The sequence below is a fragment of the Lepisma saccharinum genome, chromosome 17, assembly GCF_977018435.1.
Source record: "Lepisma saccharinum chromosome 17, izLepSacc3.1, whole genome shotgun sequence".
Taxonomy (NCBI): Eukaryota; Metazoa; Arthropoda; class Insecta; order Zygentoma; family Lepismatidae; genus Lepisma; species Lepisma saccharinum.
In genome coordinates, this window is record NC_139245.1 from 40,200,095 (window position 1) to 40,227,262 (window position 27,168).

A 27,168-nucleotide genomic window follows, 5' to 3' on the forward strand; every position below is an offset into this window, starting at 1 on the left:
TTAAAATAAAATGTTATTTCTTCTTTGTGATTGCCTGTAACGTAGATTTGTTTGCGATATCAGATTATATGAAGCTTTTCCAGATTAATCAGTTGAAGAATATGTACAATAAACGATAAAGCAATGACTTCTGTGGCAGCAAGTGCAAAAGTTCTGTAGTAATGCACTATACAAATGTTTAAAGATAGAAAAATAATTGCTCTCCGGATTAACGATATGAAACGAAATGTCATATTTATTTTATAAGTTTTCTGGTGTTGCCAATAATTTCTCTCATGTTCAGGATTAATGAAGTGGGAGTAGCAGACAATATTCACCAAAACGTCATACAAAAACAGTATTTTTAATCTTCGTTGCTTTCTCGTCTCGATTCGATAACGCCCTAATCGGACTCGCTTCGTTCTGGAAGAGCAAGTATGAGATAATTGTGCAAAAGAGTGCGTTCTCGAAACACATAGTAACATATACAGCGATTAATTAACGCCCAGTTATGATTACTCGAACATTAGAATATTATCCTGAACGTAACCAGCCACGCTGCATGAGTTCACAGCAGTGATGTATCCACACACCTCCAACACACACCCAAATTTCCTCAACAGCCCTTAAAATTTTCACAGAGGGCCAATTTATGGTAATTTTTTCTTAATATTTACCCTTACATTCCCCTTTATTTGTACTTAGAACCCCGCAAATGGAAAATTCTGGACAAACCCTTGATTAGCAGTTGTTAGTAATAAATTAATTTTGGAACACCGATGCACTATCTATAAAAAAGAAGATATTTCTACGATCTTTTTCAACTTTCTTGCTTCGTAAATAGTCGGAAAGATCAAATAAACAGTTTACTTCTCCTGGAGCAAAGGGCTAGAGTTGTTTTAACAGCGCTAACTATGGCGGAGTATTTCCGTGATCGTGAAAACCAAGATGTTCTATTTTTGTAGAAAATATCTTCCGTTTTACTCAAGCTGGCTCTGAAGTTTCCGCTTTGCTTGGGAGAATACCGTCAACTGTTGGTTATCAATGCCAGCTATAGTAGTCAAGAATCGGGCCTCCCCATGGCGCAGTGGTAGCGTCATTGCCTTGTAATCAAGGGGTCCCGGGTTCGATACCCGGTGGAGGCACAAGTGGTTCGGATCCCACTTTAAACTGTAGGTCCAGTCCCGATTAGCCTTACTGTGCATAAAGTGGACTTAAAACATCAAACCAAACCAAGTAGTCAAGAATCACAATCGTCACTTTCAAAAGTTTTTTCAACGTCTAGCTAACAAGGGAAAATGCCCAAAAGTTATAATTTTATCATTAATGAGAAAGTTGATGCACATTTTATTGGTATTCTTAAAAATAATCAATCGTTCAACTGTAATGTAGTAAAATAATTACTTGTTATGCATGAATGAGTTTCGCAGTAAAATAAATTTGATTTTTGTAATATTTTCAAGCATTCCTACATTATACTTTACACCAAAGTTTGGTAGGAGATCTGATCTAAGTCTGTCGTCTCGACAAGATTCTAACCTCGTTCTAATCTTGATTATACAATAATTTTTACTGTTTTTTTATTACGATAATGCACGATAACCTTTGTCGCTGGTTCAAAGTTTACATGTCAGCAGAAAGAAAGAGTCCACGCAAGTATCAGAAGCATACCGGAATCTTTCTATTGATTTGTTGTCTGATATTGCTTCGTTAAGTAATCTAATTATATTACTTCTTTTCTGTTGCGCACCACAAGGTAAGTTTGAAATTGAAGTTGGTGTCAAAATGAGTGACGGAGTAACTCATTTTGACCAGTAAATAATGTGTGGGATATCGAATTCCAATAGCCTTGATGGGATATGTTTTTTTGTGTATGTGTATGGGTGTTTACTGTTTATATCTGAAGAACCTAGAAATCACAGTTAACGTACTATGGCAAAATCCACACAAATATGCGGTAACTGTTTGAATTACTGCAAGGGGGATATCTCACCTGTTTCCTCCAAAGAAATAGGCTAGTTTTGTTACGTTGTGGGTGTTAAAATATCGAAAAGTATTTGTGCATTTAGTCCAACCGACCATCTTGGATATCAGCACGGGTGTCAGTGGTGACATCTCAGAAAACGCCTATGTATGGATATAATATTGGTGATTTTTTTGTATGTCCTAATGGCGGGTCCAGAAGTTACAGTTGGGAGGGGCGAATTTCAGTCTGGTACCTCATCTGACAAAATCAATTCTAACCTACAAAAAATTGGGAGTCAGGTTGAAATGGATGATTATTATTGTATGACATTTTATCATGTTTTCGTCTCATTGTCACAGTAAACTGAACGATCAGATATGAGGGGTAAATTGAGTAAACAAAGAAAACAAAAACCTATTTTCTCAAGGGGTCCCGGAGATTCGATCCTCTTTTGAGGCATATTACACAGCGGTTCGGGTTTAAATTTAAACTGTAGGTCCAATTCCTCTTAGCCTATCATGGGCTTATGTCAAACTTCATTTAAAAAAATGTTCTCGATCCTGTTAAACTTAGTGATAAAAGGCAGAAAGAACGTCCGAGTCTTCACAAACATTAGGCATAATCATATCCAAAAACCTATCGCCCCCCCCCCCCCCATGGATCCGCGCCTGGTATGTTCTCCCTGATATCAAATGTAAGGACACGTGTGTGTGTTGGTGAATCGAATTTGATCCTTTCAATTCCAGAATTTACCACATAAATATATGAATAAATTTGCTGTACTGCTACAATTTAGTGCATTTTAATTGTTATTGCTATTTACCTTCTTGCTTTTTAGTGAAGAGGGAATTCCAAGGATGGACCATGTCGCTTGATGTAAATGAAAACAGTTTCCTGTATTTTGGATTTGCGAGCAATCTACTGGGCAGGCGTTTGTTGACAACATGCCCTGGAGCGAGAAGAAGAGGAATTGGAAAGCTCAAAGTAAGATTTCGAATTAAGCATGTTCTCATTTACTTTAATAAGTAGCGTATTTATCATTTCGAGGAGCCTAAGCATTTTTAATTATTTTTTTCTTTAGTACATTCATAATATATCCTAAGTGTGTGTGTGTATTTATATATTCTATAAATCCATAATAATTCTATTTTGTGAAGGGAGTTCTATTCCAGTAGTTTCCCTTAAGTACGCAATGAATTTAAAACATGAAACTTAATTGACGGAAGTGATATTAATATAATATAATTGATGGCGATCCTGTTCGAAATATGCGTAATTCATTCTCAGTATAGTATGGGGATGGTTCAACTTTTGGTATGATTAACTAACAAACTCCCTAGCCTTCTTAAACCCGAAGGTTCATGGCTACAGCAACACAGGCCTTCCATCTTTCCCTATCTTGAGCAAGTTCTATATACTCTTTTCCATCCCTACCAATTTCCCTTAGGTCCATCTCAACGTTGTCCCTCCATCTTCGTCTTGGCCTTCCTACAGGTCTCTTACCATCAGGTTTCACAACAAGAATCCTGTAAACTCCTCTTTTCTCTCCCATTCGTGCCACATGGCCTGCCCACCTAAGTCTTCTTGATTTAATTATTCTAATAATATCTGGACATGAATACAAATTATGTAGTTCTAAATTATGTAACCTTCTCCACTCACCTGTCTCCTCATCCCTTTTAGGTCCAAAGATTTTCCTAAGGATCTTATTTTCAAATACTCTCAATTTATGTTCCTCTTTCAATGTAAGGGACCAAGTTTCACATCCATATAATACTACAGGCAAAATTACTGTTTTGTATATTTTAACTTTTAGTTTCTTAGATATTAAACGAGAAGACAAAAGTTTATGAAGAGAGAAGTAACATGCATTTCCTGAATTAAGCCTACTTTTTATTTCCTCTTTAATATAATTTTCATTTGTTAATATTACTCCTAAGTATTTGAATTTGGAAACTGGTTCAAACGAGTTGTTATCAATAATTAGATTTTGATTATTACCTAACACTTGGTTTCGGCCTGTAAGCATATATTTAGTTTTCTCTTTGTTCACTTCCAAACCTATCTCTTTAGCAGTTTTGAAAAATATTTTAGCATTATTCTTAATTGTAATCACATCCATGGGCGTCCGGAAGAGGGGGCAAGGGGGGGCCGTGGCCCCCCCCTGGAAAATAAAAGTCAACCAAAAAATATGTATTTCATACATATAATTTCATTTTAGCCACAATAATATGTGTTATTTATTACATGAACACCATAAATTCAAATTTAAGCATTGTTTTTAGGGAACAACACTATTTTTGGGGAAAATTTGCCTTCGTTTGCCCCCCCTGGAAAAAAAATACCTTCCTTGCCCCTCCCTGGAAAAAATCCTGCGGACGTCCATGATCACATCATCCCCAAGTAAGTCTACATCATCTGCATATGCTAACAACTGAGTCACACCATTTAATTTTAGTCCTTCTTTAGTTTCTTTTACCTTCCTTACAGCATATTCTAAGGCAAAATTAAAGAGCAATGGAGATAATGCATCTCCTTGTTTTAACCCATCATGAATTGTAAATTTGTCAGACATATTAATACCCACACGAATTTTACTTTCTGTTTCACTGGTGCATATTTTTATCATACTAACAAGCTTCTTAGGTATTCCAAACTCTACTAATATATTATATAATTTATCTCTTTTGACCGAATCATATGCTTTTTTGAAATCAATGAATAACTGATGGACATTTTGATTATATTCCCACTTTTTTTCAAGTGTCTGTCTGATGTGAAAAATTTGATCTGTAGTTGATCTGTTACGTTTAAATCCACATTAATAATCACCTATAATTTTATTAGCATATGGGGTTAGTCTTGTTAAAAGAATGTTAGATAATATTTTATATGTTGTTGAGAGTAGAGAAATTCCACGGTAATTATTGCAGTTCATTTTATCACCTTTTTTAAACACAGGAACAATTATGTATTCTTTCCACTGTTGAGGCATTTCTTCTTTATTCCATATTAAACAAATTAATTTATGAATTTGACATATTAAGGAATTTCCACCATATTTAATTAACTCAACTGGTATTAAATCATTCCAGGTGCTTTGTTATTCTTTAGCCTTTTAATAGCATCTTTAACTTCAGTCAAGTTAGGTTCTGGCACTAAAGGTTCTGCTGTGTGGACTTCATTTACTTCTGATTTATCTCCTACATGAACATTTAAAAGGTCATTAAAGTAGTTCTTCCATCTATTTAGAATATCGCTTGGGTCAGCTAGAAAATCACCGTCTTTATCTTTTATCAAGTTTACTTTAGGTTGCCACCCCTTTCTAAATTCATTTACACCTTTATATAAATCTCTGATATTTTTATTTTTGCTGTTTGTTTCAATTTCGTTAATTTTGCTTTTCAAGTAATATCTTTTTTAACTTCTAAACGTGAGGTTAACTTCTCGCTTTATTCTATTATAATTGTTTAGATTTGTATCATCAGAGTTATTTAACCACCTAAGTCTAGCCTGATTTCTTATTTCTATTAGATTATGACATTCATTATCAAACCCTGGCTTACTTTTTCTCGGTTTATGGTATCCTATGCTTTCTTTAGCTGCTGATTCTATTGCATTACGTATGTGCTCCCAATTCTTATTTACGTCTGTTTCATTTATATTTTCATCATCATTTAAATCCTGCAAAACATCAAATCTATTTGACAGTTTAATTTGGTAATCTTTCTTAATTCTTTCATCAGTAAACTTTCCTGTATCAAATTTTAGAAGTTTTAGATTTTGTTGCTTATGATTTATCACTGAGAGTCTTTCTCTTAATTTAGCAATTACTAAATAATGGTCACTGGCACAGTCAGCACCTCTATGTGTACGAACGTCAATTATACTAGTATGCCTTCTCTTATCAATGAGAATATGATCTATCTGATTATGAGTTTTACCATCTGGAGAAGACCAGGTATATTTATGGATATATTTATGTTTAAAAGTGGTACTTTTCACAATTAAATTCTTTGAGGTTGCAAAAGTAATCAATCTTATACCATTATCATTACTTAATTCATGAAGACTTTCTTTACCAATCGTGGGTTTAAATGTCTCTTCTTTGCCAATCTGCGCATTACAGTCACCTAACAGAATTTTCATATCATACTGAGAAAATTTATCAAAGACCTGTTCTAACTCTGTATAAAAATCATCTTTAGTATTATCATCTTTATCTTCCGTTGGTGCATGTATGTTTATTAAAATAATTTTATACCACCTACCCTGTAAAACTGCATATGATATCCTATCATTAATAAATTCTACTGTTTTAAGAGCCGATATAATTCTATTATTTATGAAAAAGCCTGTTCCAAACTTATGATTTTCAGTACCACCATAGAAAAAAGTATAATTTTTAGTTTTACAATTCCCTTCTCCTGGCCACCTAACTTCCTGGACAGCTACTACATCTAATTTATACTTAAGTATCTCATTAACTGTACACTGAAATGCCCCAGGCCGGTAAAGGCTCAGAACATTCCAGGTGCCTAATTTAATATCCTTATTCCTAACGTAGATCTTATCCTTAGTCCAGGGACCTCCCAAAGTAGTCCCCACCCGGAGATCCGAACGGGGGACTATTTTACCTCCGGAATATTTTACCTTGGGAACATCCATGGCCTTATATTGCTGTTTTGGTATGATTAGGGTAGCTATATTTAATAAGTGAAAATCCGGGACACTGCTGACCGGAAGCTTTTTGGGGAGCGGGGGGGAAGGGGGTGCTGGGCCCGACAAAGTTGTGTGTATGTACATATCCATTATCATATTCTTTACACTTCTTTTTTTAAAAAAATCAGAAATCCACTTCGAAGTATATAATTAATCTTGCAATTCTTTTCGGTGTCAAATTGAACTAAGCTGCTATCTCACAATGTCGAGACTTTATTTGAGAACTGCGGACTGAACAGTGCGGGCACCCTAGCACTGACTGTTTACAGTAAACAGCTTACTATGCAATGGAAGAGATTTACAACTGAAATTCAGTGCTGCTAGCAGACGTCGGCGCTGTCATGAAGTTTGACTTTGCATCATCTTCTTGTAACTCAATAACTCTTGTATTATCGAGAGGGAGCGGTTCAATGTACAGTTCGATTGTTTAGTAAAATGAGCATTTTAATATTACGCATTTAAATATAAATAAAGGTCAGATAGTATAGTCTTAATCATTTCTTTTTTCCCACCCGATTCCAGGACATTTGTACATCCCGAAGAAACTATTCGGGACATCGGGACAAATTATAACATTCCGGGATTGTCCCGGAAAATCCGGGACGTACAGCAGGTCTAGGTATGATGAGCCTATCAAAATCCAATCTATCAACCAGGCCATCCAACATTTTGACAATGAATAAGGGATAGCCATTTCACATTTTTGGAATAAGTTGCAATTTTGCAATGTGTTGACTGTGTTCAGAGAAACGTGAGTTCAATTCTACTACAAAATGGTTATAACATGGTAATAATAATAATAATGGTTTAGTTTGTAATATTCTTTTGTGCTCTCAACTGGTGCATTATTCCTCCTATTTGACGGCTGAGTGTTCTAGGTCACTTCATTTCTTTATCATAGTTTCTAAGTGGGCCTCCCCGATGGCGCAGTGGTAGTGTCGCCGCCTTGTAATCAAGGGGTCCCGGGTTCGATACCCGGTGGAGGCACAAGTGGTCCGGATCCCACTTTAAACTGTAGACCCAGTCCCGATTAGCCTTACTGTGCATAAAGTGGACTTAAAACACCAACTCGTCAACAACAACATATTCTTTAAGTACTTTCTCTGCTTTGGAATAAATTTAATTGAGTTCTCAGAACTCTTTCTTAGACTTTTTTTTAAAAATATCTTGACAATGTTCACAATATTTAACAGTCCAGCTTTTGAGGTGCCCAAAATAATGTTGCACTGCATAAAACAATTTAGTTAGAACAAGTGGCGATATTTCAAACTGAAGAGTTTGCTGAAATGTTTCTCCTGTACTGATAAATTGTAAAGCCTCTAAAGTTTCTACATTTCCACAAATCACGTTACTTAGTATTGATACTTTTCTGTCCATCTTGTGTGAAAGAACTTGAGAATGTTACGGTTACGGTGTTTCCCTGGTTTTCTTGCATTGCAAAGTAAAAAGTAAAGTAAAGTGTTCCCCTGTGCATAGCACCACGCCATGAAGGCGTATAGGGGGTGTGGGGGTAACGCCCCACACTTTCTTGATCTGGTCGTGAGTGGGGGTGATGTGATCAGCATCACGCCCCCTGACCGCCTTTACCCCCCAGGGTTTCCCCCAGGTACCCATGTTATTCGACGCTGGGTGGGCGCCGGGGCCGCTTTCACCGTTAGAAAAGTTCCCGGATTTGAACCGGCCGGGGATCGAACCCGGGACCTTTAGCATGCATTGCGTTTTTAAAAAACCAAATTAAGAAGACTGAAGGAGAAAAAATATAACTGATTTGACAATCCCAATGCAGTTTCTTACCGCAGAAATTCCAAAACTATCAGAAACAGATATTTGGTTTGCAGCCCCCATCTGGTGTGTGAAATTACGTAATTTCCTTCCCATCCGTATCCCGTCCTATACGTCTCTAATTTAGGAGAATATAATAAGTTCGAATAAATTTTCATGAACAAACGGATAAAACAGGTAATCTGGTAATTTTACTGAACCCTAGGGGGAGTTGGACCCGTTGAACCCCCTTAAATACGCCCATGTTGGTTCCCACTATACCTGCGGAATATAGATGGTCGAACCAATAGAAAACTAAAATTTAAAAAAGCAAACTCCGTTATGTAAACAGCCCGCTGGGAACCAGAGCCTGTCAAGTGCCGACGCGTCGTCCCATCGCCACAATTTTCTGGCTTTCGAGACAGGAGCCTGCTACTTCTTCTTTTCTTTAGTAGCTTCCCGGTTGTCATCATGAAGGTGATCAACGTCGAAACTTTGGGGGTTTCCACCGTGAATCGAACCCGGGACCTCTTGAACCTAAGGCCAGAGCGCTAATCATTAGGCTATATAAAAAATTTAAGGAAATTGTCGAATTTGATTTGAGGAAGAGTACAGTACACAAGTTACAACAGCAACAACAAATATAAGCAAATTTACAATCATTATGAATTTTTACCTTTAGAATTTCACTTTCGTGTTTAATTAATTAACGGTAATTAATAATTTATTTATTGGCAGCTAAACCCTTCAACAGACAGTTTAAATTATATTTCTGGTCTGGAAGATGTAGGAATTTCCAATCTGAATATTGGACTATGGTGGTCAGTGACGGTGCCAGCCTGAAATAAGTGGGGGGCTACAGATTTCGGAGTCAAAATCTTGGGGGGCTAACTTATACCGGCTAAAAGGAATTTATTTAACACTTTACTACAGTATAATTTCACCAGTGACATATTTTAGTCATATCCAAAGATAAATGACTGCATTTTGTTCCAGGCACGAATCTTTTGTGTCAAATACAATGCAATAATTATATAATTTTTTATTTTCCTAAGCCATCATTGAGTGGAAAAATATCACAGACTTACTAATCATATGAACAATACAAAATACGCCGTACAAACTACAATTATTAACTCGCTGGATATACGTATATATACTACACTATTTCTACGTAAAGAGTTTGAGTACTCTTTTGCTAAAATGAGAAAATTAACCACAGCAAGAAATTACGATACTGTACCTCTGTTTTTATGAACAGCTACAACTTTGTTCAAATCCAAAGATTTTGGAAGCTCTTTCTCAAAGGACAGAATAGATAGAGCATTCAACCCCTCGTTACTAAGTCGATTAGGAAAGTAAAACTTGATTTGCAGCAAACAGCCCTTAATGGGGGTATGCACATCAATAACACAAAGCTTGAAAAGTTCGTAAAAGGCAATTTACTCTAAACTGTTCAAATCACAACAGTAGGGAGCGGCGATAATAACGAATATAGTTGCAACTCTAGTAGAGGAAGTGCCCGGGTTCACCAACATCAAGTGAGGAGCTGAAGTGAGGAGCTCGCCTTAATGGATTTCTCCCGTAAGGCATGAGCTCTATTTGATGGCGCAGTGTTGCCAGCTCCTTACTCGAAAAAATTACCAAGGTTTTTGGTCTAGCCTAACCTAAAGCAAGGAGCTGGCAACCTTTTTCTCGCGGTGTTGCCAGCTCCTCACTCGAAAAAATCACCAAGGTTTTTGGGGTAACCTAACCTAAAGCAAGGGGCTGGCAATTTTTTCGAGTAAGATGTTGGCAACACTACACCCGAAAATAAAGCTCGGTGGGGCTTGCTTTAATGGTTTGCTCTTGTAAGGCAAGGGGCTAGAGAGAGAGAAAAAAACTTATAGCTGGGAACAGTAATGAGCGAATGCGCCATATCGTAATTTTCCAACTCCCGGGGGCCAATGTTTGTATATCGCGATTTTTGTAAACCTATCTCTCTCTCGGGGGAACGACGTGCCGCGCACACGCACACGAACACGCACACGCACACACACACGCACACGCGCGCGCGCGATTTTCTCGGCTCCTAATTGAGCTAGGATGATGATTTTAGGTTTGTTGGATAGGATTCGACGAGAACTATTCGACTAGCAAATAAAATCGATTCTACCCCCTCAAGTTTCGGAAATACAGACAATTTTTTATTTTTTTGAGAAACTTGATTTGCCGGCTTAGTTTTTGCCCTAATTCGAAAATTTTAATAGCATTCGATACAAAATTAGAAGTACTCTACAACTTATTGGAGGGGTGATGACTACTGCCTGCTGTTTTCGAGTTATTTTGGATTAAAATTTCAAGATGTAATTTCTAAGATGTTTTGTAATTCATCAACTATGGGTTGTAGGAAAACAATTCTTGCTCTATCTGCTATCGCTCGACGAATACTATAAACATAAATAATGCTTATGGTTTGATTTTTAAAATAGCGAGCGGAAAATAACCATGTTTTCTGAAATTATGATTTATACTTCATATGCCGAGAGGGCTGATGGTTAGAAAAAAAAGATTGTTTGGTAGAATTATGCACACATAATATTTTTGTGTTTTCTATACACAAGCTTAATTATTTTTTTTCAATTATTTACAGGATTTATTAAGAAGCAAGAAGTAACATATACATAAATAACACACTCCCACCAAAGCCAACACCATTGTGAATTATTGCACAGTATTTATTTTGTGGCACTCCACTATATATATATAATAACATACCCCACAAATATTTTCAACAAGATGCAATCTGAGAAAAGTTGCCCTGTGTGTAAGATAACCATACCAAGCCAAAATTTTGCAAGACATTGTCGTACCTGCACACCTGGTAAGCGTGTAACCGCTAAAAAATCATGTCCCAGGTGCGGTATACCTATTACTATTAATAATTTGAAGAGGCATATAACATCATGCAAAGTTGTCGTCGGACCACCTGTTCCCCAACCGTCGACCAGCTCGACCAAGAGGAAAGCGGAAGCCGACTCGCCACCATCCGCCAAACGCGTCAAGTCTGTGGCGAAAGCGAACCAGTCTGCTTTCCAGCGGTTGTTAGAAGATTTTGTCATCACTTCGGAGGGCTCATGCGACGTGCGTAGCTTTTTGGAGGAGAAGCGAGCAGAGATTATTTCCATCCTCGGTGATACGCTTGCAACGCACTCCACTAAATTCTACGCATCGCTACGTTGCCAGTACAAGAAGCCGTCTGACGAAATTTACAGCTTCTGCCACAACACCAAGGCGAAGACGCTGCATCTGGCGGATGTCGACAACCTCGAGGTTATCTACAACCAGTTTACCGATGAGCTGGTGGCAAAACAAGAAGAACATCAAGCTAAAGGCTCGGGGGGTTCGCTGTGTGGCGAGCCTCACGAACTGTGCGTCAAACTTTGTAAGTTCATACCTCTCTCCGCCTCCAGCTACGTCCCCTTACCACCTTCCATCGCGGCAAAGAAGGCCGTCCTGAACATTCAGAACAGTGACGCCAAGTGCTTTCTCTGGTCGGTGCTTGCAGCATTACACCCTGTCCACTGGAAAAACCAACCACACCGAGTTAACCACTACCTACCCTATGAGGCAGAGCTGGAAGTTGCGATGGCTGGGATCGACTACCCGGTAGAGGTCACGGACATTCGAAAGTTTGAGGCTCGTGCGCGGCTGGCCATCAACGTTTACGGTCTCACTGACGAAAATGAGGTGTACCCCATCCGGGTGAGCGACGTAAACGTTGATGGTGCGCAGGAAATTCATCTTCTGCTCATCAAGGACGAGACCCATCACCACTACACTCTTATCCGTTCCCTCTCCCGGTTGGTGTCGAGCCAACAGAGCAAAGACAAAACCCACGTCGAGGTGTGTCGCAGGTGCTTGTCAATATTTCATAATCGAGAACAGCAGGATTATCAGCGCATCAGAGGCCCCAACATCGCTGCAGAGAAGCTTGCCAGCCACAAGATCTACTGCAATGCCAACGAGCCGGGTGTGGCAGTCTTGCCCAAACCTGGCACTGTGGAGCGTTTCCACATGCACGGTGCCATGGTAGAGCATCCCGCTATCATCATCGCGGATTTCGAAGCCTTCCTCAAACCCCTGTCCACTTGCGATCCTGACCCCGAAGTTTCTTCCACCACCCCTTACCAACTCCACGAGGCTTCGAGTTATGCCTACGTTGTGGTGCGACGAGACCAGCACATTGCCCCCGAGCCCTACGTGTACCGTGGTCCCGACGCAGCCAAACACTTCCTCGAGAGGATGGTTGTCGAGGCCAACGAGATAGGGAAGGTACTGTTGGCCCCCAAGTCTATGCTCCCACTGTCTCCCGACGATCAACGTAGACACGACGAGGCCATCGCTTGCCCTGTCTGCGTCAAGGAGTACACCACCAACAACCGTAAAGTCCAACACCACGATCACTTTACCGGTAGATATGTTGGTCCATGGTGCAACGGATGCAACCTCATGGCCCGGGACCCTCGATTTATCCCGATCTTCTTCCACAATGGCTCGGGGTACGACTTCCACCACCTGATCAGGCATCTTGGATACGACAACAAGGGAATCAACGTTCTTGCCCAGAACGAGGAGCGTTACATCAGTGTGAGCAAACGAGTGTCGATCCCAGGATCACACTCTACCGTCGAACTTCGTTTCCTCGACTCCCTGAGGTTCCTCCCGGCCAGCCTCGATGCTCTCGCAGGGAAGCTTAGCGACGAGCAAATGTTTATTACCTCCGGAAACTTTCCGAACTTGAACGCCGGCCTCTTCAAGCGTAAGGGAGTCTATCCCTACGAATACATCACAGACCCTTCCAAGTTCGCAGAGACGTCGCTACCTCCCCAGGCAAACTTCTACAGTCAGCTGCGAGGCTCGAACATCACCGACGAGGAATATCACCACGCCCAGTCCATGTGGCGCGAGCTGAGCTGTCGAACTCTCGGGGACTACCACGACGCCTACCTCAGACTTGATGTGACGCTCCTCGCCGACGTGTTCCAGACGTTCCGTGCGACCGCCATGAAGATCTACCAGCTGGACCCTGCCTACTTCTATAGTCTCCCCGGACTGGCGTGGTCAGCCATGTTTCTGGTGACGAAGATCGAGCTGGAGCTTCTTTCGGACGTGGACATGATGCTGTTTGTGGAACGTGCCGTGCGGGGTGGAATGGTCCAGGTGTCGCAGCGACACTCGCGCGCCAACAATCACCACATGGCCACCGGTTACGAGCCCTCACAGCCGTCCAGCTATATTATGTACACGGACGTCAATAACCTCTACGGGCACTCCATGATGCAGTCACTCCCCTTTAGAGGCTTCGAGTGGGCTGACCCTTCCAACTTCGACGTCGAAAGCTTCGACGATTCGGAACATGGGTTCTTCGCCGAGGTGGACCTTGAGTTCTCCGAGAAGCTGCAGGATTTGTTCAGCGATCTCCCCCCTGCACCCGAGTTCAAGTGTCCACCCGATTCCAACCAGAAGAAGCTCGTCATGGATTTCGAGCCCAAGAAGAATTACGTCCTACACTACCAGAATCTCCGGTGGCTGATGAAGCAAGGGGTCGCGGTCCACGCAGTTCACCGCATCCTCAAGTTCGAGCATTCTCCGTGGTTGCGTCCATATATTGAAGTCAACACCAAACACCGCACCGCAGCCACGTCCGAGCTCGATAAGGATTTCTTCAAGTTAATGAATAATGCGGTGTTCGGGAAAACTATGGAGAATGTACGGAATCGCATGGACATAAAATTGGTAACGAGGAAAGCACAATGTCGCAGGCTCGTAGCAAACCCGTTATTCAAATCGAGGACCATTTATAACGAACAGCTTGCTCTGGTGCATATGAGGAAGAGCGAGGTGAAGCTCAACAAGCCAATTTATGTTGGCGCCTCAGTATTAGACCTGAGCAAGCTGCACATGTTCGAAACGTACTACGACATATTACGTCCACATTATAGCCACAACATCTCGCTTCTCTACACGGACACGGACAGCTTGGTGTACCACGTCCACTCAGCCGATGCATACAGGGATATAGTCACGGTACCAGCTTTGGTTAACCTCTTCGACACCTCGGGCTATCCCCAGCCGAACCAGTACGGCATCCTGCCCCGAAACAAAAAAGTGCCTGGCAAACTCAAAGACGAGAAGGACGGTGATGTAATTCTCGAGTTTACGGGTCTTCGCGCCAAGGCCTATGCCATCAAAGCCGAGGGCAGCGTTACCAAGAAGGCCAAGGGTGTCGGCAGACAGGTGGTTCGGGAGCATCTCGCATTCGAGGACTTTGTTGATTGCCTCAAGACCAGGTCGTCGGTTCTAAGAGAAGAACAGCGCATCCAGAGCGTCGACCATGTGTTGACCACAAACAAAGTTAGAAAAATTGCGCTGGATCCCAACGACGACAAGAGGTGCGTCCTCGAGTGTGGTATTCACACATTGCCGTGGGGGCACTATCGCTTAGCAGAAAGCAAAACCTGCAACATATGTCCATCTTCAACAGAAGATTCATAAAAACAAAACAAAACAAAAAAAATACTTTGACTGTCATTACAAAAAACTTTGACTGTATTCTTAAATAACCAGCATGCCTATGAATTTGTTCGGTTTCAAAAAACAGATCATTATGGAAACCATACCAGATCATGAAGTCTTACCTTCCGTGTTACCTAAACTCAACGGTCTGTTGATCATTCACCTCAACAGCATTTGGACGAAACTGAATGACGATGTGGGCAAGATGTTTTATGTTTTTAATAACAATTTACATTTCTACGAAATTCCGATCGACGGGAAACTTCAAATCACCGTGAATCCGGAAAACGCAGGCGAAATCAAAATTTCTACCGGCAAGAATATTTTTCGAATTAAGCACGACAAGATGCTTTCTAACATTACGTACGATGTTTCCGCAGGAGATTATCTTTACATGGAACTCCTCGGAGATTACGACAAACTTATTCCTCTCTTCGTAGAATTACGAATCGTCTATCCTATTATAAATAACCGTTAACCAAAAATGCCTAACGACATTTTCGGCAACACCAAGCGTGTAGACCATGCAGAAGAGATTCTCATGTTGGACATTCGAGTTAAGAAGTTGAGGACCGATTTGATCGCTTTGCAGGAAACCTTAAACAAAAGTTTAGAGTCGGAAATCGCTACGCTCCAAACGCAATGTCTCGACCCCATTCTGAAAATCGATTCCGAACTGAAAACGCTGATAAAAAATTATGTCGACGTACCTTCTTACGACAACGTTCAAAATATACAGTTGAGCGTGGATTCGCTTCAAAATGATTTGGCCAAATTACAGCAATTTCAATCGAAAAATGAAGATTTGGAAAAATTGAAACTCGAAATCGAAGAACGAACTTCCGCAATAGAAAAGAATTTCTCTGAACTTCAAACCGTGGTGAGCGATATAGACGCAGAACGCTTGCATGTCGTCGTTTCCAAATTACAAGAAGAATTCACCAGCACGTTGGAAGAAATTAAATCCAAGTTGCAGACTTTGGAAGATACAATGACGAACCTACCATCGTCGGACGAACTGCAGGTCATCGGTAAAAGCGTCGCGAACATAAAAATTCAATTGGAGGCCTATCAAGATTTCGAACACATTCAAACCACCATCGCTACGCTTCAGGCGTCTCTGGAATTGATCAACGAAGAAATTAAAAATATTCACGCCGAAGCGAGAGCGTTGACGAGCATTCAAGACACGTTGAGCACGGTTCAGCAGAAGATCGAATATTTAGAAAATTTGAACGTCGAAACGAATCTCGCTCATTTTCATCACGTACTGGACAACATACAGGGTGACTTGGAATCGTTACGGACGAGCGTGCCTTCGAGCGAAGATTTGGAAAAATTGAAAACGGCGGTGACGGCACTATCCGATTCGAGCGACATCAAAAGTTCGTTGAGCGATCTCGAGAGTAAAGTGGCCAATCTCCCCACCTCCAAAGAATTGCACGCTTTGAAAAGAAACATATCTCGAATGCTGAAACGACTGGAAACGGAAACGGCGAACGTGGAACAGATTCGAGACGAAATTAGTTCGCTGGTGTCGACGCTGCCCACTTCGCAGAGCGTCGCCGACCTTCACACGCAGTTTACAGAGATGCGAAGCATCGTGAACGATCTTACCGAGAAGAGCTCGAAATTGAATCAAGTCGAGAACCTTCAGAACATCGTCGTCAACATCAGAGATCAAGTCGGAGTGCTGGAATCCACGCAGGAATCGACGCTAACCTCTTTCGGTGCCAAGTTGCAAGAACTCAACGAAAACTACAAGCAGTTGAACGTGGAAGTGAAAATCAAACCGTCGTTTTCTGCCGTAACGGATACCATAGTCGAGCATTTGCTGCCCATCGAAAATAAACTCGGACAAGTTCACAGTAATCTGCTCGGCGTCGACACTAAATTCGCTAAACTGCATTCTCTGCAAGCCATCGAAATCAACAGCGTACCCAATCAACAGAGAATCTCCACGTTCGTCGAAGGTAACAAACTGTACATGTTGCATCCTTATCATCCGTACTACAAGTTTCTCCTCGATGGCACGATTCAGATAAACGAATTTTCGTACTGGTCTCACGGTAGAAAAGCTAGCGTTCCCACCATGACTTTGATATCGAATCGTGGTGTCCAGAAAGCAGGAAACATTCCTCTGGCACGTTGGAACGAAACGCGCAACATATATGAAATACACGAAGACGAAGATCTCACCGTTTTCGACGTGAGTGCCGGCGATAAGCTGATCATTCAAAACACGAGCGAAGTGCCACCCTCTTTGAATCCCATCACGCTTGTGCTTCTCTTGAAACGTAATCTCTAAAAAATGTCTAGGCAAGCCATCGTCGAAGAATTGCATAAACCTGCACGCCGTAACTACGAACGTTTGGCTGTGGTAACCAAGGGCATCGACGACCTCTGGCAAAGTGACCTCGTGGAGATGAGTAGCGGCAATTTGAAAAACGTGCATAAATTGAACAAGGGCAACAAGTACCTTCTCACCGTCATAGACACGTTTTCGAAATTCGCATGGGCTCTACCTTTGAAGGCGAAAACGGGAACGTGCGTCACGGAAGCATTCAAGACAATTTTTCGCGAAAGCGGCGGCAGACGACCACGGTTTCTGCAAACGGACAACGGTAAAGAATTTTACAACGCCGTATTCCAAAAGTTTATTCAAAAACACAAGATTCGACATTATTCGACCTTCAGTCACATCAAAGCCAGCATCGTGGAAAGATTCAATCGAACCTTGAAAACACACATGTGGAAACGATTCACGCTTCGGGGAAATTACAAATGGGTCGACATCCTGCCGGAACTCGTCGACACCTATAATGATACGGTACACAGAACGATAGGCATGAAGCCAGTTGACGTTACCAAGTCTGACGAGCAGCGTTTAATTTCTACAGTTTACTGTCCAAAGTACACACCCACGACAAAAAAGCTAAATACAAAATTGGAGACCAGGTGAGGATCAGCAAATTCAAACGCACCTTCGAGAAGGGATTCACAAAAAATTGGAGCACGGAACTTTTTACGGTGGTTCGAGTTCTACCCGGAAACCGACACACGTATATAATAAAAGATAGTAGCGGCGAGATTTTGAAAGGAAGATTTTACGAAGAGGAACTCTCTAAAACAAAACACCCCAACACGTACCTCATCGAGAAAGTATTGCGTAGGAAAGGTGACAAACTGTTTGTCAAATGGCTGGGACTTCCGGAAAAGAGTTGGATCGACGCGGACGAAGTGATCTTGTGAGTACGTGGAACGTGGTGAAGCGTCTACCGGATCCGGAAAGTCAAACGAAGAAAAAGAACGGCGAGTTGCTTCCCGACAGCATCCGCTGTCTGATCGTAGGTCCTTCGGGGTGTGGGAAAACGACACTGCTCGTGGACAATTTTCTCCTCGCACCGAATTGGTTAGATTGGAAGAACAGGCACCTGTACGTGTTCTCGAAAAGTTTGGAGCAATCCAAATACCAGCAACTGATGAAACTGTACGATGGTCTGGACATTGCAACGTTTGCCTCGGAAATAAAACCACTCGACGATTGTCGTGAAAATTCAGTTGTTGTGTTCGACGACGCCATCCTGGAAAATCAAAATGAAATTCGCAACTTTTTCACGCAAGGTCGTCACAAAGGAATGGATTGCTTCTACCTAGCTCAAACGTTTTCCAAAATTCCAAAACAGTTAGTGCGCGACAACGCTAATTTCATATGTTTGTTTCGTCAAGATCACACCAACCTCAAGCATGCGTACGATGACTACGTAGGCGGAGACATGAACTACAATCAATTTTCGGAAGGCTGCTGCTCTACTTGCTGGAACGGTGACGATTTCGGATTCGCGACGATCGACATGACGAGGAAACCCAACGACGGAAAATACAGAAACAAAATCAACGATTTTCTAAACGTTGCAACGTTGTGAGAAACAACGTATATAAATAACGTCATGACGAAACGAAAAATCGAGGACGAAAATCTCAAGTTGCGAAAATACCTCGCGAAACGCTTCAAAGGTTGGAAATCCGAGAATCGCGGATTCTACGAAGAGAAGAAACGTCAGGATCAACCTGTGATCGATGCCATCAGCGGTCTAGGTAAAGAAATTAAAAGTGTCACGGAACAAAATAAAAATTTGATCAACGAACTCGTGCCGCTCGCAGCTAAAAGTTACGCCGTACCCACGCCTATTTCGAGCATTCCTTCGACACCGTTCGAACTGAAGGATGCACCGGCACGACGTCGAGCCATAGGCAGCACGTCGTCGTCTTCGGATAAAATCGAGTTGGGACCTTTGGCACGAGACTACCTGAGCACGGGGAAATTCGACAAGGATGAAGTGTTCGGATTGTATCCCAGCATGGAAACCAGCGAAGGCGGCGGTGTGGTGTGGAAGATTGGGAAATCGAAGGTGACCTTCGAAGGCAACGACATTAAAGTCAATTTAGGCGACAAGGATAGTTGGACCAGGTATCCGGGTACGGTGGGACTGTGGGAACTCGTCGCCAAAAAGCAGCCGAAAGATTACACCGACGAAGATTACCAGAGTTACAAGGAAATTCTGATCATGACGGATGCCTTGTACCAGAACAACGACGCCTCGCAGAATAGGGTGAAATCGAGCAGCGGCGAGAAGTACAGGAATCTCATCAAACCGATTTGGAACCAGGTCAAAACGGGCAGCGGCGTCAAACGCTACAACACGTTACCCAAAGAATTCGTTTGGGTGGACGACGTTAGGAAACTCGTGGACCGATTGTTGGTGATAGCCGGCGAAGAGAATGCAGGCAATCGTAATTTCTACAACGAGAAGGTTGGCATCGTGAACGATGACAAGGGCATAGGTTACCTGATCAAAATCATCAACACGCTGCCTCCGAAATTTTGGAACGTGGCCGAAGGAAAGGGACTCGTGAACGACATCATCAACAAGTTACCTTTCGAGATGCATCTACCGGGCTACCAGTACTGCGGACCGGGTACCAAACTCGAGAAAAGATTGGAGAGAGGAGACAAGGGTGTGAATCCGTTGGACGCGGCATGCAAAGATCACGACATCGCCTACAACACCACGCAGACGGATCTGGACGCACGTCACGAAGCAGACAGAAAGTTAGAGCACGCAGCTTTCGAAAGGTTCGTGAGCAGAGACGCATCGCTGGGTGAACGGGTCGCCGCACTAGGCACCACCATCGCCATGAACACGAAACAAAAATTGGGGTGGGGTATATAAATAACATACAGTAAAAAAAAACAACATGGCTTGCATAACTGATTTGCCACCCGAGCTACTATCTAAAATATTCAAAAAGGTAGTTAACGGAGATGTTAATAAACTTGTAATCATAGCAAGAACGACGCCGGAATTTCGCATCCCTTGTGAAATGGTTCTCAAGGACCATCTTCGGGGGATCAGCGGCCTGAGGTGCAGTGATCTCAACATTCTGCTTTCGGCTGCAGGGGAAAAATTGAACGAGAGGTCGGAGGAACTGCACGAGGCGATGCAGGGAAGAAGACGGTATACTGATGATTGGTACAAGTCTATGCAGGAGAAGGAAGATATCATTACGCACATCATCGCGTTTTCCGAAGCACGGACTTTCTTCCTCTGTTAAAAAAATAATAATATATATACGTGCCAAAAAAAACTTGATATATAAATAACACACATCGTGAAAAAAAAATAATCTTCGGTATATATAAATAACACACATCGTGAAAAACAATTAAATTTCTCTCTAACACTCTGAAATTTTTTTTGATATGACGACCGAAAAAATAAGTGATCTCCAAGCATTAAAACAAATGCTAAATTTGTCAGTTGAGTATGTAAAAATTCAGGAATTGGAAGTCGACAAACCTTACACGATAACTTCCGGTTCAATCGTTTCTACCCAGTATGGTCCCAAGGTACGCCTGTTGCTCAACGCACAATACAGTCTATTTTTACCAGATCGATACGCTAACATGTTATGCGACGAGAAGCTATCTATTTTAATCGAGAACAAAACTCGAATCGTGTACAAGGGGACAAAGGAACTTCTTGGCAAGAAAACGAAGCACGTTATAGAATTTGTGTAACGACTGCGAGGCCTTGAAAATATATAAATAACATACCGTAAAAAAACTACACAAGAAAAAATCTCAGAATATATATATAAATAACATACCGTGAAAATAACACATAGAGCATCAACATGAAGCCCAAGGGTGTCGTGTACCAGATACCATACTCCAATCTTAAAAATCTAGGTGCCCTCGATGGGTTACTCACCAAGAAACAACGCGAGAAGAAACGTTCTTGCTTGTCGAAAGGACATGGAATGAAATTGCTGCTCAGCACACCTCAATTGAAAAGATTGCAGCGTTCGCGGAAACAGCAAAAAGTCGGAGGTTTCATATTCAGCATCCCGGCCATCCTGGCAGCATTGGGGGCCGTTGGAAGTTTGGCCGGCGGAAGTGCCGCCATCGCGAAAACCGTCATCGACTCGAAGAAGAACAAGGCGGAATTGGAAGAACAGAAACGTCACAACCTGGCCATGGAGAAGAAAGGAGGAAAAGGCGTGATGAAAAAGTTTAAAAAAAAGAAACAGAAGCACTCACCAACCGAGACATTGAATCTCTGATCGGACCGTTACGAATCAAACACTTCAGAGGAGTTTTCATGTCCGACTCGTTACCTTCAAGCGTTAAAAGAAGAGAATGCGGAGTAGTCAACTTGGACGGTCAAGAAAATCCAGGCACGCATTGGATATGTTACCACAAAAACGACAATGATAAAGCATTCGTTTTCGATTCTTTCGGAGGTGTTCCACCTACAAATTTAGTCTATTATCTGAAAACAAACAAAACCTCTATATACTACAACGACGAACGCATTCAAAATTTCGGAGACGTGAACTGCGGTCATCTCTGCCTCTCCGTGCTCGCGTTTCTCTCTAAAATAAATAACCCTACGATCGAGGATTTCCAGAAAGCACTGTGGAACCTCAAACAGCATCACTAAGATGGGCGTGTTCCATCTCACGAGCGAATCTTCAATCTTGAAACTCACGCTGCACGACGACATCGTCTATCCTAAATCCGTGGCTCTGCGTGCATTCTACAGCATGTACCTCATACCCAATGTTACGCAGCACAACAACAAAATTAGCGTCGGAAGCGAACACATCGTCGTCACGCCAGGCCAATACAATCTTTCCACTTTGCAAGCTCAATTACCCAAAGGCACATACCTTTCTCAAAATTCGGTCACGCACAGAGTGGAAATCCTGTCCGCGACGGAGACCGTGGACCTGGGCACCATGGGAGAACTTTTAGGTTTCGAGAACGACACCAAACTCGAAGCTGGCATCAAGCACACAGCAACCAACATTCCTAAATTCTTGGCCATAGAGACTCTGAACGTACACTGTAACGTGGCGGAAGGCATGATCACGAAATCTTCGGACGGATTGTTAGGAAGTCACAAGCAGACGGGAATCATAGCCACTTTCAAACCAAGTTCCAAGTTCATGGAACCGATCATCTACACGCCCTCTTCGCCGATCTATTTTCCAGTATGTCACAACCGCATAGACGACATAGAGTTGGTGGTGACGAACGAGAAAGGAGACGTGGTGGATTTCGCAGGTGCCACTACGACGGCCATCGTAGAGATCAACGTATAATAAATAACCATACATAGTGAGAATGGAGCAAATCGAAAGTTACGAATTGCAATCTTTCCCTCCCAACCGTCGCACGTTCGCCAATCTGAACGAGGCGAACAGGGAGATCGAATACGACGTGGACGTAGGCGACGGGTTCGTTCATCCTCACAGAGCGGACCTCTACCTTCAATTCGACGTGGTGAAGAAGGAAAGCGGAGACGCGTTTCCCGCAGCAGCAAACTTGATACTCGTGGACAACTTCGTGCCTCACCTGTTCTCGCAGGTGGAGGTGAGGAAACACAACACCATCATCGACAGAATAGATTATCCAGGCATCACGTCGACGGCAGTAGGAACGTTGAAATTATCCAAAACGGACGCAGCGTACTACCAGGCCGGGGGATTCGAAGCAGGGACCAAAATATCGACGAGAAGTCACACGGTGCTCTTTCCCATGCGTCTGCTGCCTGGTTTCTTCTCGGACTACAAGGAGATCATGTGGAAGGGGGACTGACGGTCACGTTTCGAAGAGCGGCCAACGACAACGACGCACTGATGCGATACGCTACTTTGGGTCCGGACGGCACCACGCCGATAGCCAACACTCTACCCGAAGCAGCCAAGTGCGTCATCCAAAGCATGGAATTGAGAATGCCGGTGGTGGAATACGAAACAAACTATGCCCTCAAGTACAAAGCGGAGATCTTGAAAAGTCCGCAGGTGCTGATTCATTTTCACGGTTACCAGTGCGTGCAGAAGATGGCGTCGGGAAGTCACATGGAATTCGACGTGACGACGCAGTTCAACAACATACAGTTCGACATGCCAGATTTCGTCGTAGTGCTTTTTCAGACCGGGAGGGACAAGAATCAGGAAAAAGATTCCAGCAAGTTCGACGACTGCAAGATCAAGAACGTTTATCTGAAGAACGGACGCAACGAAGTGTTCCCGCGCGAGAATTACAACCTCGACGTGACCAAAAACGATTACCTCAAACTTTACGAAGCGTTCTCGGCTTACAAACGCGTGACCGAGGGAAGCGTGGACATGTACTACACGCCCAGCGAGTTCAAAGCACGGAGACCCATGACCGTCATCAACACATCTAAGAGAAAGAAGGTTGTGGTCAACGATCGAACCAACATCAAGGTCGTCTGCGAGTTCCACGATGCCTTGCCCGAGGATACCCTATGCAGTGTCATCCTGATTGCAGAGAAGTCCTTCGCCTACGACGTGAAGAACGAGAGGGTCACAGAGCAGTTTTAACAAGTTTTTAACATCTATTTTCTTGCACAAATAAGAAATTTTCTGCACTAGCACAATCAGTTACAATAGCACAATACAAATTTCACTAGTTCAGATCAGTTACAAATATCAATTTCGTTAGTTATCAGTTACAATATCTTTTTGCACTATAGCACGAGAGACAATCAGAAAATTTGCACAAAAAAATTTGTTGTTGTTTTTACACGTGAAAATTAACAATAAAATTTCTTTTTATCGTTTCAGATGCTGTCGAAACATCAAAAACACATACACACACACTAAAAAAATAAGCATGCAACTTTATTTGTAACACACACATATATTCTCCATCTTCATCAAGAAAATATTATAATAAACATAATTATTTTTATCTATATCTCACAATAAAACTCTATATCCAAAAATATCACAACATCAAATAACACTAGAGTCGTTAGTACACGCTGCATGCATTACGGAGGTCCTCTGTAGAGTTTCATGGAAGTTTGGGGGAAAAAAAAAACACGTGAAACTCTACAGAGGTGCGGTAATCTATAACCGCAGCCGTTAGAACCTTTTTGGGTTGGGCACCACGCACCCTGGCGGGGTTAGGGGCCAGGCATCCTAAAAAAACAACAATTATTATTTTGTTTGTTTGTTTGTGTTACAATACATAAGCGCGCGCGCGCGTGCGTGTGTGCGTGTGTGTGCGTGTGTGTGCGCGCGGCACATCGTTCCCCCGAGAGAGAGAGAGAGGTTTACAAAGATCGCGATATACAAACATTGGCCCCCGGGAGTTGGAAAATTACGATATGGCGCATTCGCTCATTACTGCTCCCAGCTATAAGTTTTTCTCTCTCTCTAGCCCCTTGCCAACTAAAAAAAAAGTGTAGGTAGGAGTTGGTAGCACTGCGAGAAAATAGAGATCATGCCTTACAAGAAAAAACCATTAAGGCGATTTTTATTTGATGACGTTGAACCCGTGCAGTGTTCCCATCCATCCATCTCTCTCTTTTACGGCAGTGCCGACTCTCCTTGCCCTGTATATGTAGGTTGGCAAAAATTGCTTTATGCACTGTAACTCAAACCTCAAGCAAAATTGCCAGCCCCTTGCTTGAGGTTAGGTTAGACAAGAAAAGCTGTAGGTAAACTGTCGGCCGTTTAACTCTTCCCTCTCTCTCTTCTCTCTCTTTTTTGTAAAAGGCTATGGCAAAAATACCAGCAGGTTGGCAACCTTGCTTTATGCACTGTAAAACAAGCCTCAAGCAAGGTTGCCAGCTTCTTGCTTTAGGTTACGTTAGACCAAAAACCTTGGTGATTTTTTTTCGAGTAAGATGTTGCTAATACTGTGTCCGAAAATAGGGGGGGGGTTTATGCCTTACAAGAGCAAACCATCAAGACGAGCCCCACCGAGCTTTACTTTCGGGTGTAGTGTTGCCAACACTGCGAGAAAAAGGTTGCCAACTCCTTGCTTTAGGTTAGGTTACCCCAAAAACCTTGGTGATTTTTTCGAGTAAGATGTTGGCAACACTGCGAGAAAAAAGTTGCCAGCTCCTTGTTTTAGGTTAGGTTAAACCAAAAACCTTGGTGATTTTTTCGAGTAAGAAGCTGGCAACACTGCGCCATCAAATAGAGCTCATGCCTTACGAGAGAAATCCATTAAGGCGAGCTCCTCACTTCAGCTCCTCACAAGAGGTTGGTCAACCCGGGCACTTCCTCTACTAACATTTGCACATGAATTTTGATTAGTGAAATTAACTGCTGAAGATTATAATTTTATTTCAGAATGTATTATGCATAAATACTGATGATAATTGGATCAATAGTTGTAGATGTGCTTCAAAGATTGATTCTCCTTCACGGAATCAAATTTGACCACTATATCGTAGTTAATGTAGAAATTTTATTTTATAAGCTCACAAATCATAATTCATTAACATGTAAGACTAGAACTGCGAGCAATAAAATTGTCCAAGCGTGCTGGTTCTCGCACCGTATTGCAATGATTAGTTGATTAGAATTTGTGTTCGAGTCCACTGTCTGCACAGAGACTAATCGGGACGAGATCTACAGATTCTAGTGGAATCCGAATCATTTAACCCAATTCGTGGGTCGCGCGAGAAGAGTTACGGCGATCGATGGTTGCGCATGGTCTCAGAGACAGCCGGGTTTCTAAAATATGCCAAATTAATTGTCGAAAACGCTAAATTCTCAATTATTACGATTAGATCTTTTCTTTCAACAATTGAGATTCTATAAAACTATAAACATTGAAATTCTATAAAATTATAAAAAGTTACTCTTCGTTAATCTGGAATGGAATTGCACATCGGATTTTCAGTAAAAACTAGATACGCCTATAGCCTCGCATGGACTCAGACAGCAAGGGGCTTCAACGACCCCTCCCTAACGACTCCAAGATCTTACAACCACTGAAAACAAAATCGTGGTGGAAAAGAGGAAGGTTAGAAACTCAGCTAGACAGAGGGAGGGTGTTGACAAGACAACACCGAGAGACCGTGCGCGACCAATGCAGGGTTAATGAAATATTACCTCCACCGGGAATCGAACCCGACACACCTTGATATCAGGACAGCAGTTTTATTGGGGCTGCGAGCCCAATTTTAATATTTCCACTTCTTAGCAATTAAGAATTAGGAGGTTTGTGTACGCTTTAATTCTTTAACATCGTATTTCTCCCTCTCGAATATTTGCAGTGATAAGAATTGTCCCAATGGATTTTATAATGGATAATATCAACTTCTACTTTTTAAGTTTTCAGTTGAAATGCATATACCGTACATACTACAAAAATCTAGGGGGCTACGGGGGGGCTTCAGCCCCGCCCCCCTAGCCCCCATGTAGCGCCGTCCCTGATGGTGGTGATGACTAAAAGACATGCACTGGGAACACTGTGAAAATTAAACTTGTTGCTTTGGGGGGGATGCCCATTCCAAGACCGCCCGCAGAATTTTTGCTCAGGGGCATAGTAAGATTTCATATCTTGCCCTTCAGTCATATAAACTTGTATTGTTGTTGTTTATATTGTTGTTGTTGTTATTATTATTATTATTATTATTATTATTATTATTATTATTATTATTACTTTACAAATCATAAAACTGCAATTGAATTTAAAATACTTTGGGGCTGTATGCAAGTTCAGTCTCCAGTCTTCGATCTAGATAGAAACTGGAAATTGGTATATATATGTTACCAGTCAGTAAACTAAACAATTTCCTTGCGGTTCGAAGTACCTAAGAACATTGGTTATAACGTAAGTC

The 27,168-nt window shown here is 42.1% G+C and overlaps 1 protein-coding gene across 1 annotated transcript in view; it reads left to right on the top strand.

The window, feature by feature from the left end:
- The first annotated feature begins 1,631 nt into the window (after window positions 1-1,631).
- The window catches only part of LOC146001388 (gamma-glutamylcyclotransferase-like), a 30,772-nt gene continuing 5,235 nt past the window's right edge, over window positions 1,632-27,168 (top strand). The window contains exons 1-2 of the mRNA XM_083138703.1: window positions 1,632-1,735; window positions 2,784-2,929. Coding sequence (XP_082994829.1) covers window positions 2,810-2,929 — 120 coding nt within the window. The 5' untranslated portion in view covers window positions 1,632-1,735; window positions 2,784-2,809. The remainder of the gene's footprint in view (window positions 1,736-2,783; window positions 2,930-27,168) is intronic.